Below are 14,269 nucleotides of genomic sequence, written 5' to 3' on the forward strand. Positions count from 1 at the left end.
AGATCAATCAATTCTAAACGTTGAATGCCATGTATCAGCGGATATGGATAGAAGCTAGGAAGGAAGTGAGAGGCTAGGCATTTTGTAGCTATACTAAGAATTACCACTGGGCATCGGTATCCCGGGCCTCCCTAGAACCTTCTTTGCCTGGTTGATCTTCTTGATCAAGTTCGGCGTATTGGCCGTGTCACAAAACTCGAGTAGCCGCGAGACCTTGTCCTGAGTGTCGTTGAAATCCAGGAAGAAAACATATGTGCCAACATACGGCTCGACCTCTGCTTGCTTGAACGTCGTTGTAAGACTCAGCCGGATTGCGATTTTGTTTGCGCCGGCATCTTCCACCATCTCGTGCACCTCGAAGCGGGTGTGTTGCAACACATCTTGGAGCGGCTCGTAAAACTCGCGCACCTGCTGATTTGTCCATGGTTTGAGGCCGCCGGGAGCGGGTGTATAGCCCTGCGTGCAGTCGGACGTGCGGATGGCAAGGAGAGAGTCGGCGGTGAAGGGGTCCCAAGAACTGAGGAACTTCATTGCCGTTTCGTGTCTTTTCGAAGGCATGGTGAATAAGTGATGGTGATTGTACTTGCGAATTATGCATCACTGTAAGACTACAAAGGGAGAGTTTCATTCTTATAAAGTACCAGAAGACTACGAATCGTACGGGAACGAGGCAAAGATACCCTCGAGGAGACTCGTACCGGAGATACCAGGTCCTTGGGTTTCTAGGTGGTATGGCCTCGAATGAACATGCTCAGAGCCTTCGTCTGTAGGGAAAGTAGACCTGGCCGATTCGTTGGTATTCAATATGTATCCATTACAATACCTCTTTCCTCAGGGTTTGATCTCGGGGGCGGGTTATCAGACATTTAGGACTCTACTCTCACAAGCATAGCCAGGAGATCTCGAAATTCACAGCATTGACTTGTCTCGTACCGAAGTCAGCAGCTATACGGCACCCTCAGTCTCTTAGATATTTCCCTCCACAGCAGCTCCAGGTCTGTCCATTGACGTACAAGGCCGCGATTTCGTCAGGTTCGCCCCATCGCCTCAATGGCACTGTCTCCTTGACGCCATCCAACCATTCCTGAGGGGTCCTCGTCTTTACGGCATCGCTCGGGATTGGACCGGGGCTGATACGGTTGGAGCGTACACCCTTTGGAGCATAGTACTGAGCCACGTACGTTGTGAGCGAGAGGACTCCAGCCTTTGCAGCTTGGTATGCTGGCATAAATGGCATGGCGCCCCAGATGGAGCCCGAGGTTGTGTTAACAATGCTGCTTCCATTCCCGGAGGCCATCAGATGAGGCAGCGCGGCCTGCACAGCGACCGCATAGCCAACCAGGTTGCCGTTGAGAATCCATGACCAAGCTTCAGGGTCCATCTCGGAAATATCCTTGTCCAGTTCCTGTGCTTTGGCGCCCAAGACACCCACGTTCACAAGACCATCCAGGCCTCCCAGGAAATCAACCGCACTATGAACCAGTTCCTTGATCGAGCTCGGGTTTGAGTAGTCGAAGAAGATCGATTTGGCCTTGGCCTGGGTTCGGGCTTGAATCTGTTGGACCGTGTCCTTTGCGCCATCCTCGTTGAAATCGCCGACCACGACGGTGGCACCTTCTTCGGCGAGTCGAAGGGCTGTGGCTCTCCCAATGCCTGTGGCGCCGCCAGCCACCAGTATCCGTTTGCCTTTGAGACCTCGAATATTTGATTAGCAGGAGGTATAAGCTGAAATGTCAATGGGCGAGAATAACAAATGAGGTTGAAGGATGGGATTGGTCGCTGAGGGCCGAGAGTACTCAATTCTTTGCGGCAAGAGAGCACCTTGAGGCTGATCAAGAAATAGAGGTTACCCGCCTAAGTCGAACTCTAAATAGCATTCAGCGTTGTCGGCTACTTGAATCCTAGTCGTAAACCTCATGTCGTACGAGGTCCGAGGCCTGTGAACCACTTAAAACTACGATTCGGTGGGGTACAAGGTTGGGGTTGCCATCTTGATGCAGGATCCTCCTTAAGACTCTCCTGCATATTATCCCCATCTGGTCCGTTTCCCAAATGTCAACGTGGAGAAGAATTATTCGAGAAAAACGTCAAGATGCCGAGCTGGACCAATACACCATCGGGCACCATGCATGCGGCTATTCTCACCAAGTTGGGAGGACAGCCTCAAGAAGCATTCACCTACGTGAAGGACTACCCCAGGCCCTCCTTGCCGTCCCAAACATGGGTGCTTGTCCGTTGCTACGCCACAGGCATGCAGCGTAGTGACTTGCGCGCCCGCATCAACGAATACCTCGATCCGCGAGAATTTGGTATATTTGCCGACGAATATCAACCAGTATCGCCTAAACTCCTGGGCGAAGAGTTTGTGGGCGAAGTGGTCGAAGCCGGCAGTCAGACGCGCTTCAAGAAAGGCGAGAAAGTAGGTGGCCTCGTCTACGGGGGCGGCAAAGCATACGACGGCAGCTACGGCCAGTACGTTATCTGCCCAGATCGCCGGTGCTGGAAGCTGGGCGAGGCCGCCGCAGACCTGTCATGGGAGGTTCTAGGGGCGATCCCATTGAGCATGTGGACGGCATACGGCAGTCTTTTTGTGGCCGGGAACACAAACCACGGAGACACCGTCTTCATCCACGGTGGCTCCAGTGCAGTGGGCATGTGGGCAATTCTCCTCGCCAAAGACCAAGGCTGCACGGTCATTGCGAGTACCCGGAACCCGAGCAAAATCCCGAAAATGAAGGCGGCCGGTGCTGACCATGTCTTCCTCGAATCTGAGCTTCGGGGCGGAGCGATTTTGAAAGTGGCACCGAAAGGGGTCAAGACAGTAATCGAACTCGTGGGTATCTCCACCATGATCGAGGTGGGACTACCGGCCCTTGCACTCCATGGCACACTGGTCATCATCGGCGTACTCAACCTCGAATGGTCCATCAAAGACTTCCATCCCGATTCGATTCCCCTGACGAGGAAGATCACCACGTATACTATTATGGATGAAGACGAGGAGCCCTCACGACAAGTCATGATAGACGTGGTGAAGAAAGTCCGGGATGGCATCTTCAAGCCCGAGTACTTTCTCGACAAAGTGTTCGATCTTGAAGATGTTGGAAGTGCCCACAAGTACATGGAGGATGACAGGGCGTGCGGTAAAATTGTCCTCCGGATTAAGTAGGTTCTTTGATCTGGGTTAAGCAGGCAGGTTATATCTAGAGGATAAGAATACAACGCTCCGAGCTTTGCACGGTTGAAAGAGTCTACCCTTCCAGAAGGGCGATTAGATCCTGAAAAGCCTCCTGAAGGCGTCCGGATTCCGCCTCCCACTTGGCTCGGGTTGCTGCGCCCAGCTCTCCTTGCATGGCCAATGTCAGATCAGCTCCGGCGCCGCCCTCAAAGGTGAGGGTCGAAAGCTTCTCCACCACGTTGAGCTTCATCACTTGTAGAGTTTGCTTAAGCTGTTCGGCGGCCCACAGGCCTCCTTTAATCCCGTAGCCCACGACCATGGCCGGCTTCCCGGGCCATTCATTGTACAGGTAGTCAATACTGTTTTTGGTCCCCCCTGCCAGTCCTCCGTTGTACTCTGGAATGACCCATACGTACCCCGCATGCTTGCTGATTTCCCGACTCCATGCCTTTGTGGCCTCGTGGACGTGTGATGCGAAAGCCGGAACCATGGCAGGCGCCGCGGGCTCATTGAACACGGGCAGGTTGAAGCTCGCCACATCCACCAGGCAAAGAGTCATCCGTTTTGCTCGTGCCTCTGGCTCTAGAAGAGAGAGAACTAGCTTGGCCACCTGTGGCCCTATCCGAGGAGTACGGGTGCTCCCAATGAGGACAGCGATTGAGCGGGGAGACTGATCCATGGTGGGCGTTTGGGTTCGAGTCACATGGATTGTCCCTGTTATCAGAAAGAGGTTGTTTCGAAGGTGGGCTAAATTCAACTCCTGCTTGAGAAAGGAAAAAGAAATCTGCCTGTAACGCAATTCTCAACTCCAACCCTTGTCTTTTTTCATCTGAGGCTACGGGTTGACTAAGCCATGATTAATCAGCAGTACGAGTCGTACCTTGCTACTTAAACTAGTAGATCTCTTGCAACAGGCACCTATGGGCACCAAGGCGAGGAAAAAGAATCATCTATCTTAAATATTCTATATTTCTGTAGCAGGATGCCTGCACGTTTGCGAGAAGAACACATTGTCTTTAGAGAGTGGATAACATTGGGTCCCGAATCTCTCTCAAAGTAATGAAGCCCATCACAATGGTTGCTCGCTTGCGTGCAAGTAGTCCAGAATCACGGGAGGAGGTACGTAGGTTTGTGGCCCGTCTTTGTCCATCGTATACTTCCCAACAAAAGGAAAGCTAATTCGCCGACAGTTAATCAAGCACCTTGAACAGATATTGGAGTTTGTGCGAGCTTCGGAAAAGGGTGTATCTAAATATGCTATCGCCTTTCCAAAAAATGCAGGCGCTTCAAATGAAGTCTATATGATAGAAGAGTGAGATAATGGAGGCCCACCGGAAGTAAGAGTCCAGCTTACTAATTGCTACAAACATCAAGGTACAACGATCAACTGGCACTGCAGAGTCATATGGCCACACAGCCTGTCCAGCAGCTACTGACATTATTCTCCTCCGGGACGCTCCTTCAGTCATCTCCAGAGATATACTCGTTAGAGGAGATCGCTGCCGTTATGAATGGATCGAGAAGAAATGGTAGAGGTTCCACCATCCTCTTCTCACTAGCTAGTATTCCGGCGGGTGGCATCGATCGACTTCAAGGCGATCTGGAGAGAATACGGAATCTCAACGACGGTGTATTCCTGGGAATATATGGAGAAACAAGCACCCCTGACTCTGTCTATTCTATCGAGATGTATGACACCCCCACGGCTCGGGGAAGTCCATCCACTATCCACAGCCAACTGGGGATGGAAACAAGCAAGTCTCACGTGCTGCAGCTGGCCGATGGTTTTCTTGCGCGAGACCAAGCATAGGGTCCGATGATCTCAGGAGACTCAGTCTGTCCTGAGCTGTGATGCTGTAGAGTGCTATATTCCTCATTCGAGCATGAAATCAAGATTGGCAAGACACATACCTAAGACGGGAGGCGTAAAAAACCTACAACTGGTCTAGACTCTGCTCCAAGAGCAGCAGAATAAACAACAAGGAGAGTCTAGGCCGGTCATGGAAGAGCTTGACCGTGCTCGCCGAAAGCGTAGCCCGTAGTGGTTCGTAAGTTGGAAGGGGAAACGTGGAGGCTAGGGTCGCGTAAGCTCAACAAGGTACGACTCGTACTATACGGAGTACCTAAACTCTACTCCTGGACCAGTCCAGTCTGTTCGTCCAATGTCGGGGCGCCTAGCCGAGAAGGGAAGACCCCTGCCAGGTCCCACCATCAAGGGCCATCGAGGGTAGTCTGCCCCAATAAAATATTGCTTAGCTGGACCGGATCCGGGGCCCCAGAAAACTCCACAAACGCGCCACAGTTGAGCAAATTTCACAGTAGATACTACAAAATTTGGACTCTCTACGAGTCGTCTAAGATTTGCGTTGGTCCCGAGGCGACGGTCCTCGCACATATAGAACCACCACTGGAACAGCCTGTCCTGACCATCACGGTAGTTTCTTTCGCCACCAGCACTCAGGGTCACCATGGAAAAGGCCAACCACCAGGTTGGAGTAATCAGCAGCATTGTACCGCGGTTCGTCCCTTCGAACCTCCAACGATGGATTGCCATTGCATCTCTCGCCATGCTCTTCCAGATCGCTTTGGGAGGAGTGTATACTGTGAACTCGGTGCTCTCCAACATCAACGCCGACCTTGGCCCATCATCGTTATATTCCTGGCTCTTGTCAGCCCCGACACTGGCCTCTGGGACCGCCGCCATTGTTCTCGGGCAGGTCGGCGACGTCTTCGGCCGTCGATGGGTGTCTCTTTTCACCGGCATCAGCGCCATCATCTCCTGCATCATAGCGCTGAGCGCCCACAGTGTGGGCCAGGGTAAGTAGTTGTTTCTGTCGGATCAAAAAGGTTGGCATGGCTGACAACGCTACAGTGGTTGCGGCGCAAGTCTTTCTCGGTTTCAATCAGGCCGGTTCAAGCTTGTTGCCGGCGTCAATCAACGAACTGGTGTCCACAAAGAACAGAGGATACGTCTTTTCCGCTGTCAACTGCCTCTCCGCGGTGTGGAACATCGCCGGCTCGCTGATCGCTCATGCCCTGCTTGCAAACACTGCTTTAGGCTGGAAGTCGGTGTATTGGATGATCCTGGCCATGAATATCTTTGGTGTCGTGGCTACTTTCCTCTTCTACTTCCCGGCAAAGCCTCTCGCCACAAAGGAGACTCCCGCAAGGCAGATTGTCGCCGAGTTCGACTACGTGGGCTTATTTGCCATCATTGTAAGTGCAGCACAATATTAAACGTGGCTTTTTCACTTGGATTAACCGTCTCGATTTGTAGGCGGGACCTCTTCTTGTCCTCCTCGGGATCATCTGGATCCCCCAGTACGGGGCACGCAGTGCCCGGTTCCTCGCCCCCTTCCTTGCCGGAGTTGCCATCCTCATCTGCCTGGGCTTCTATGAAGTTTCCATCCCCAAGAAGCCGATGCTCCATCCTTTCTTGTGGAAGCGAGTCAGGACTTTTACCATGATCTTGATTGTGACTTTTTCCACGGGCATGGTGTACTACTCCATCTTTGCGCTTTTCCCCGTCTTCCTGGCCTCCGTCTATGACGGAAGCGATATCGTCGGGATTGGGGTTGACAGCATCCCACTGGGAACGGGAAACGTACTTGGAGGTCTCACGGTGGGCTTTCTGCTACCGTGGCTAGGCCCCAAGATTGGCACCACCCCTCTGTTGGTTGCTGGCCCCCTATTGCAGATCATCTTCCTCCCGATGCTCGCTCTTTCCAAGTTCAACAGCAAAAGTATACCGTGGGCGTTTTCGTTCCTCGGAGCAGCAGGTATGTCAGCAACTGCACTGACATCAAGGCGACGCTGATCTCTGCAAGGTCTCGGGGTGATCGAACTGCTGACCATCATTCTCATCCAATATTCCGCCCCAGACGAATGGATAGGATTTGCCAGCGGAAGTCTTGCTCTTCTCCGGAGCTTGGGAGGATCTTCCGGCAATGCCATCTTTCAAACCGTTCTGCAGAACAAGATTGCACAGTTTGTTCCAACGGCGATAGCTACGGCAGCGCTTGAGAACGGACTACCCAAGACCTCCCTACAGGAGTTCATCGAGATCATGATGGGCGTCGTAACGACAACGCCCATCACCTCTGTACCAGGAGTGTCCGACAAAATCATCCTGGCTTCGACGGTGGCCTCCAGAAAGGCATACATCCAATCTTTCAACTGGATATGGTACGTAGCGATAGTATTCATGTTTGTGGGACTTGTTTGTGCCGCTCTCACAAAGGATGTAAGTCTCAGTTCATCCCAACAAACCAGACACCTGCTGACGCAGAACAGCTTTCCCCTGTGATGGTGAAGCACAGAGCTCAGCATCTGAAGTTTGAGGATTCCGGGTCCCAGAAAGCTGCCGAGATGAAGGCTGAAGAAGGAGCCTCCACCACGAAAGACGACCTTGATGGGACGGTTATTCAAGAAGAGTTCAAGTAGTCGTCCAGGCTAGCATTAGTATTTTCTTTTTTGCCACTGTGATGCCTGTACTATCACGTAATTCGGAAACACCATACTATTCTAGTCTCTGACTGCCACACACGCGATGGGCAACTGAATATGTAAATCCCTCCGTTGCTGTCTCCGAAGAGTCCAGTCGTCACTACCGCCGCGCAACAAACAACACCTCACAAAAAACGCCTGCAGCTCGAGACGCAGATGGACCGGAAATACTGAGGGCTGAGTAGCTGGCTTCCTTAGAGTTCCCACGGACACGCTGGTGAAGCATCGGTTGGAATTCCAAATTCAAATAAGCTCCACCCAGAGTAAGGGGCCATCTAGGTACCGGCACTGTTTCTAATAGACGTGAGCTATTAGATCAGGAACTGGCGTGGTGGGAATCAGGCTTCTCGCCTCTGTCTATTGCAAGCCCGCCTCGAAGCCACAATACCGCTGTTTTGATGGATGGTCCTTGGGGTTCGGCTCAAACCAAGTTCTACATTCTTATTTGAGTAACGCAGCCTCGAGATCGTACCTCCTTTTGATACGAATCGAGTCAAGAACAGGAGCTACAATCTCAGCGCCGATGGTCATGTTCTTGGGTCGCTCAGCACCTGCTAGCTTGATATCGTACTTGAGCAGCAGATGGCACAGGGCGATCTTCGCTTCATTCGAGGCAAAGAAACGGCCCGGACATGCGTGTTGGCCAGTCCCGAACCCCAGTTGATCGACTTGGGCAGTGACAAACTGCCAGGCATTCTCTTTTCCGGGTTTATTGCGAAGCTCGAGGAAACGGTAGGGGTTGAAGTTGTCAGGGTTGGGCCAAACACTGGCATCGAAGTTGCGGTTTGCGGTAAACGCAAGTTGGGCATCCTTGGGAAGCACAGTTCCGTCCGAAAGTTTGAACTCTTTGTCGATTTTCCGCGTGCAGGGTGCTGTGATATAGTCAGGACGAGCCACGCGTGTAGAGTCGCTTCCATGCCAACGCCATCAAAGGATTGACCGTACGACATACCGTATGATGATGGGCTAAGCCTTTGCGACTCCTTCAAGACGCTGTCAAGGAGCTTCATGTTATACAGAGCCGACTTTGTGAATCCACCGGCAAGTGCAGCAACCATTTCTTCTCGGAGCGGATCAAGGATCTCTGGGTGAGCGGCAATATCGAAAATAACCTTGGTGATAAGGTCTGATGTTGTATGAATGGCAGCAAATGCTAGGGTGAGTTGTGAGTCGGTCCTGTCGAAGGGACGATCCTTTGCCGTTTCGTGGAGCCACTGCATCCCGTCGTTGTACACTTCGTGTTTCCCCGAGGCAGAAAGAAGTTGACGCCTCTTCCATTCGCCTTCGATGATGCGACGGGCTTGACCATGTCGTCCGCGGAGTCGACGGAACTCGGGAAGAAACCAGTGGACAAAAGGCTGTGTGAGTTTTGGCCACAGGCGCAAGGCACGCACGCAGTCAAAAGCTTCGACGGCGTAGTGGACGGACAAGTCGAGCCAATCTTTATCGTGGCACAGCGCAGGCCCAATGAATGTTACTGCTGAGACTCGAGCAACCAGTTGCAGCACATTCGACCAGACAGGAAAGTCGCGCCATTCTGGCACACAGTCAGCCATGTCCAATCACGCACTGCACACAGAACGACAGGTCAGGGTAAAAGCTGGATGAGCACCCACCTTCCGGGTCTCCGGCGAGTTCTTTCCACGCAATGCGTGCCTCTTCGTTGAGAATCGGTGTTAGGCGATCTGATATGCTCGATTATCAACCCAAAGGGTACGCCGTGGGGAGGCCGACTTAGTGACTGCGTGAGCTTGATGCGCACAGCGTCTTGAATGATCTCGCCATTTCCCTGCTCTCCGAAGCATCCTAGTGCAGGATAATCACCGAAGAAAACCTGCTTGTGTGAGCGCCAGTGTACGAGGCATCCAGGAGGGCTCACCTTTGCGTTGTTTTTGGCGAAGTCCGCGTGGGGGCTGCTCTTTAACTCATCCAAATATTTGGCATCGAGAACTATTCTTGGGCCGGACGCTGTGACCACCTGAAATGAGCCTTGACACTGTGCCATATTAGCATGGGGCATCTACATTGCCGGAGACGTTGTCGACTAGACCTTCTCTAGACCCTCCCACAGGATACTTTTTGCGTTGGTGATGTATCTCTTCCGGGCCTCACCATAAGTCCACGCATTTCTTTCGACTCCAATGGGCTCGAATCCTTTGTAGAGGGAATTCTCCGAGTTTAAAAAAAGTAGTGTGCACAATATCAAAATGCAAGTGACTCCAAGGGCTGACGGAGAGATTTGGGTTCTCAAGACATCGATGATGGCCGAGCCAGGAGCCATGTTGAATGAAAGACGGTCCTCGGCCGCTTGAGACAATGGATGCAAGTGTTTGCTGAAATCGAAATTGAGGGGAGAGAAGAACAGATGGTGTTGGCAAGGACCCAGCGACGGCAAGCAAGTTCAAAAAAGTGGCAAAAGCACCGCAGGAGAATGGGAGGTTGAACTCACTGCCATTACGATTCGGATAGCGGGGATCAGTACGATTCGGATACCCAACGCCCGAGACTCAGTTGGACGGCCTCCCTTTACCGTTGATGTTCGACCCAGGCGTAAGCCGGTGTCGAGCAAGGTGCCATTTTAGTTCTTTGCCTCGTCTGCAGACCGCGGCCGAGAAGTGAGAACAGGATTATCACATCACGTGAAAGACACATGTGATTGATTGATTGATTAATTATTCCTACGCCCGTGTAGGCCGCTAGGCCTATTGGGAACTAGCTCTATCACGTGCTCGTCTATCCTATAGTCTCCACACCCAGTTCCTAGACCTCCAATCCCTTTCTTGTCTCGGCCTTCGAATTCTCAGCTTCTCGACACGGCTGTCGATGATACGGTCTCTGAGGATACTAATCTTCGAAAGCTGGCAGTTATCATCGAGAGCGCTTTCTCGAGCGTTGACCGTCATAATATCGACTAGTCAGCAGAACCGCCATATTGAATACTATCCTCCTCTTCCGCATCCCCTTCGAGTAGCCGTTTTGTCTCCTCGCCTCTGTTACCTTGATTCTGGTGTCCAATCTAACCTCTCGGTAGCCTTGACAAATTCTAGTATGTCTTTGACAGCGTTTAGGTTCGGTTTCCACTTGCCCATCTTCCCATCTACGTATTCGCCGTTGCTGTCTCGTCTGTCGGACCACGCCCCTAACCAGAACGTAAGGTCTCCCCATCGTGGTTTTCTTGTTAGTTTCTTCTCTTCTCGAATACTTACCCATCGAGGGCATCGGAAGAGGAAGTGTCGGACCGACTCGGCTTCTCTTCCACAGACGCACACCTCCGATTCGATCGCGTTAATACGAGCCAGATAGTGGTTTAGTCGACATTTGCCTGTGCGCAGCTGTGCTAGAAGGCTCGCGTCCCTTTTACACAGATAGTCGTATAGTTTCCGTGTGTGGTTGCCTGGTAGAGCTTGATCGAGCTGTCGCTGGAAAACGCGCCTTTCCGTGAATGTTGCTTCGTTCATCGTAAATTCGATCTTTGCTGCTCGTCGAGCTACTGTCAGTAGTCTGGGTAGACGGGATTGTTCTAATTGGCTCTCCGGTTCCGTCGCTCGACGGGCCTGTTCGTTTGCGGTTTCGTTAAGAATGACGCCCGCGTGGGCGGGGACCCAGCGAAAGGTGATATCGATGCCTTGTTCCCTTCGAAATTCTCGAGTTAGGTCGAGAATGGCTCGTAGAATGAATTGGCCACTTTGCTGTCGGGGTCGTGCTAATGCCTTAAGAGCCGCCTGACTGTCCGTTAGGACCGTGTATGTCCTTCGCCCTCTTCTCGAGTGCATATTCGCGTCGTAGCGGGTAATCGCTACCGCTTAGTAAATGGCGACAAGCTCCGCGGCGTAGGCATTCAGGTCGTTTTCTGTCCCGATGGTTTGGCGAATCGTGCCCCTCGAGTGAACGATCGCGATCCCCACTTGATTATTACGTGCCGAAGCATCAGTAAATACCGCTTCGGCTTGTGGGTCGGACGTTCTCCTCTCCGCCTCGTCGATAGCTACGTCCAGGTCGTTATCGATGTGCACAATTAGGTGATTTGTCCAGGGCGCCGTGCACCACGGTTCGATAGTCTCGATGTGTGTTAAGTCGATAGCTTTGAAATTCGAGGCGTGGAGTTGTAGGGGGGACACGAATCGCTTGTTATCTATATCAATTCGACGCTTGCTCTTCCAGAATGGGTGTTTACGCGGTAACATGTGAAGGTTGGTCCACGTGCGAAGCGACTGCTTCTGCCATCGAATTCTTAGTGGCTCGATGCCCGCTTCGGCCTGTGCTATTGATAGAGCCACCGTTCGAAACTTCCCACGACCGTCTGCGCTGCCATGCGTTGAATGGGTTCTAGTAGCTTCAAGGTCTTCGCCGAGGGTCGCGCTGTCCACACGTCGAGACGCGTGTGCATCGAATCGTAGCTGTTGGTCTAGCACCACTCCTAGGATCTTGACGGATGTACTAGGGGCTACCTCCTCGCCTCCTATAATTAACGGTCGATCGCTTCGCCTTTCGATTGCACACGTGAAATGGATAAATATCGTCTTTTTTGGTTCGAATGTCGCTCCGCTGCTAGCTTCCCATGCCTCCGCCTTAGTCACGAATCGCTCTTGGATTGTGCGTGTGTTATCGTCCGCCGTCGCCCCCGTTACCCATGCTGAGTAGTCGTCCACAAATGCCATCGATCCTTGGTTGGAGTTGATGACGTTCTGGACTAGGTTGGCGTTAAAGAAGAGGAAGAGGATAGGCGAGAGTGGCGACCCTTGAGGCGGTCCTGGGTGTCGAAGATCGTAGACAGGCGATTTCTGACCGTTAACGATAATCGTCGCTTTGCGCTCGCTGCAGAAGTTATTGATCCATCGCACTAAGCTTTCGGGGATCCGTCTTTCTCTTAGTCGATGAAGAAGAGTGCCCTTATCGACCCCATTGTACGCTCCTGTAACACCCATCACGCCACGAATTCCCAGCCACTGCGAAGGTGGCAGGAAGGGGACTGGGCGTTGAAAAGGAGGCAGGAAGATGAACGGATCGAAGGTATAAGAAGAGCCTTCGAACCCTTAGATAGAGACAGGTTTCAGTACATTGCCATTCCACACTCTACCTTGCACGCTCGCAACGATTTATGATCCCTCTCTTCACACCCTCCATTAGTACTGTTGTTACACAAACCCATCCTAGATACTTATAGCCAGCGATACAGTCATGCTACAAGGCTACCACGCAAGCGCACGAGGCTATGAGCAGGCACACGAGGCTATTCGACAGCTACAGTGGGCCTGCTAAGACCGTTCGAGGGGATTCCAGGTTGTGCCATGACATAGAGCTTCTCTGGGTGGTTCATAGATTGAAACCGATGAAATACCACGAATCATCGGATGCAATCTATGGATCATCTCGGCGTCGAGGCTTGTCGTTTACTCTCGGTTACGAAGCGTCTCGAGTGCGATTAGTAGAGCCTGTCTGGGTGGTTCACAGACTGGATCCGATGAAATACTACGACCCATCGGATCCAATCTATGGATCATCTCGACATCGAGGCTTGTCGTTCACGCTCGGTTACGAAACATCTCGAGTATGATTAGTAGAGCTTCTCTGGGTGGCCCACAGACTGGATCCGATGAGCGACGGGGGGACTTTATCGGATCCAATCCATGAACCACGAGTGGGAGCCCGGGGAGGCACATGGTCCACGGATTGGATCCGATGAGGGTGAGGCCGGAAAATATTTAATCCGAAAATGGTATGTTGGAAAAATAGTTAATCCGACGGCGGTGGTTCGGAAAATATTTGATCCGTAGGGTGGTTCACTCATCGGATCCAATCTACGGACCATGTCGATGTCGAGTAGGAAGGGCGCACCCTCCGGGGGGGGGGCCATATGGTTCATAGACTGGATCCGATGGGTAGATCACGTCGATATCGAGTAGAGTGCCTATAGACTGGATCCGATGGCGACGCGGTAGGAACTTCCATATGACAATATCACGTGACTTTTGCCAAGCCGTATGCTTACGTGATCAGCTAGCACGACGGTCTTGGCGTCGCCGCACAACGCCAAGCTGCAACCGGGTGGTTCCAAAATTAAAAAAAAAAAAAACAAGTTTATATTTTATAATGCCAAAAACTGCTTCAAAATTGACACCAAATCGTGGTTGACCTATCAAGGACGAAACTTCGTGGGCACACTAAGTTTCAGTCGAACCGATAGAATTGAGGGACCTTACTAGTGTTCGATCATAGGTAAGGCAAGAGGGTTGTCCGGCCTAGATTTCTAGGTGCCCTAGCCATAGAGGGAATTTCGACTAGACTTACTAAGGCAAATATAGAACTTTTCGATTAGATATTTGTTCGATGTCTTCATTATACGTATAGTATTAATCTTAACGATCGCTCTCCACGATATTCTTCTCCGTGGCGTCGAGAAATGGTCGACATTGTCGTCGTCGTCGCTCGGCAAACCTGCCCCGTTAAATTTCGCGGTCACACTAACCGTTTCGAGAATTTAGCGGTCAGCTAGCCGATTTAGGAATTTACGGTCAGAACTAAACTATATTGGGAACTAGTACCATGTTTACCAATTTCCCATTTTATGTAATTAGGGGGTATCTC

At 51.8% G+C, this 14,269-nt stretch overlaps 8 protein-coding genes across 8 annotated transcripts; 3 read left to right on the top strand and 5 right to left on the bottom strand.

Moving 5' to 3' along the window:
• Positions 1-93: 93 nt before the first annotated feature.
• On the bottom strand, positions 94-558 carry Z518_11323 (uncharacterized protein; the record flags this gene model as incomplete). The annotated part of the gene is made up of 1 exon (XM_013411267.1): positions 94-558. One exon carries the CDS (start codon positions 556-558, stop codon positions 94-96), a length of 465 nt encoding a protein of 154 aa, XP_013266721.1.
• Positions 559-958: 400 nt separating this feature from the next.
• Z518_11324 (uncharacterized protein) lies at positions 959-2,025 on the bottom strand (the record flags this gene model as incomplete). The annotated part of the gene is made up of 2 exons (XM_013411268.1): positions 959-1,695; positions 1,926-2,025. The coding sequence occupies 2 exons, from the start codon at positions 2,023-2,025 to the stop codon at positions 959-961; spliced, it is 837 nt and encodes a 278-aa protein (XP_013266722.1).
• Positions 2,026-2,092: 67 nt separating this feature from the next.
• Z518_11325 (uncharacterized protein) lies at positions 2,093-3,169 on the top strand (the record flags this gene model as incomplete). Its single annotated transcript, XM_013411269.1, has 1 exon — positions 2,093-3,169. The coding sequence occupies one exon, from the start codon at positions 2,093-2,095 to the stop codon at positions 3,167-3,169; it is 1,077 nt and encodes a 358-aa protein (XP_013266723.1).
• An 82-nt stretch (positions 3,170-3,251) lies between these two features.
• Positions 3,252-3,857, bottom strand: Z518_11326 (uncharacterized protein; the record flags this gene model as incomplete). The annotated part of the gene is made up of 1 exon (XM_013411270.1): positions 3,252-3,857. One exon carries the CDS (start codon positions 3,855-3,857, stop codon positions 3,252-3,254), a length of 606 nt encoding a protein of 201 aa, XP_013266724.1.
• A 395-nt stretch (positions 3,858-4,252) lies between these two features.
• Z518_11327 (uncharacterized protein) lies at positions 4,253-4,988 on the top strand (the record flags this gene model as incomplete). The annotated part of the gene is made up of 3 exons (XM_013411271.1): positions 4,253-4,297; positions 4,369-4,490; positions 4,553-4,988. The coding sequence occupies 3 exons, from the start codon at positions 4,253-4,255 to the stop codon at positions 4,986-4,988; spliced, it is 603 nt and encodes a 200-aa protein (XP_013266725.1).
• Positions 4,989-5,646: 658 nt separating this feature from the next.
• Z518_11328 (uncharacterized protein) lies at positions 5,647-7,621 on the top strand (the record flags this gene model as incomplete). Its single annotated transcript, XM_013411272.1, has 5 exons — positions 5,647-5,995; positions 6,051-6,394; positions 6,456-6,957; positions 7,006-7,421; positions 7,472-7,621. 5 exons carry the CDS (start codon positions 5,647-5,649, stop codon positions 7,619-7,621), a joined length of 1,761 nt encoding a protein of 586 aa, XP_013266726.1.
• A 504-nt stretch (positions 7,622-8,125) lies between these two features.
• On the bottom strand, positions 8,126-9,240 carry Z518_11329 (uncharacterized protein; the record flags this gene model as incomplete). Its single annotated transcript, XM_013411273.1, has 2 exons — positions 8,126-8,556; positions 8,637-9,240. The coding sequence occupies 2 exons, from the start codon at positions 9,238-9,240 to the stop codon at positions 8,126-8,128; spliced, it is 1,035 nt and encodes a 344-aa protein (XP_013266727.1).
• A 488-nt stretch (positions 9,241-9,728) lies between these two features.
• Positions 9,729-9,965, bottom strand: Z518_11330 (uncharacterized protein; the record flags this gene model as incomplete). Its single annotated transcript, XM_013411274.1, has 1 exon — positions 9,729-9,965. One exon carries the CDS (start codon positions 9,963-9,965, stop codon positions 9,729-9,731), a length of 237 nt encoding a protein of 78 aa, XP_013266728.1.
• Between the last annotated feature and the right edge of the window lie 4,304 nt (positions 9,966-14,269).

This window comes from Rhinocladiella mackenziei, assembly GCF_000835555.1.
Source record: "Rhinocladiella mackenziei CBS 650.93 unplaced genomic scaffold supercont1.12, whole genome shotgun sequence".
NCBI lineage: Eukaryota > Fungi > Ascomycota > Eurotiomycetes > Chaetothyriales > Herpotrichiellaceae > Rhinocladiella > Rhinocladiella mackenziei.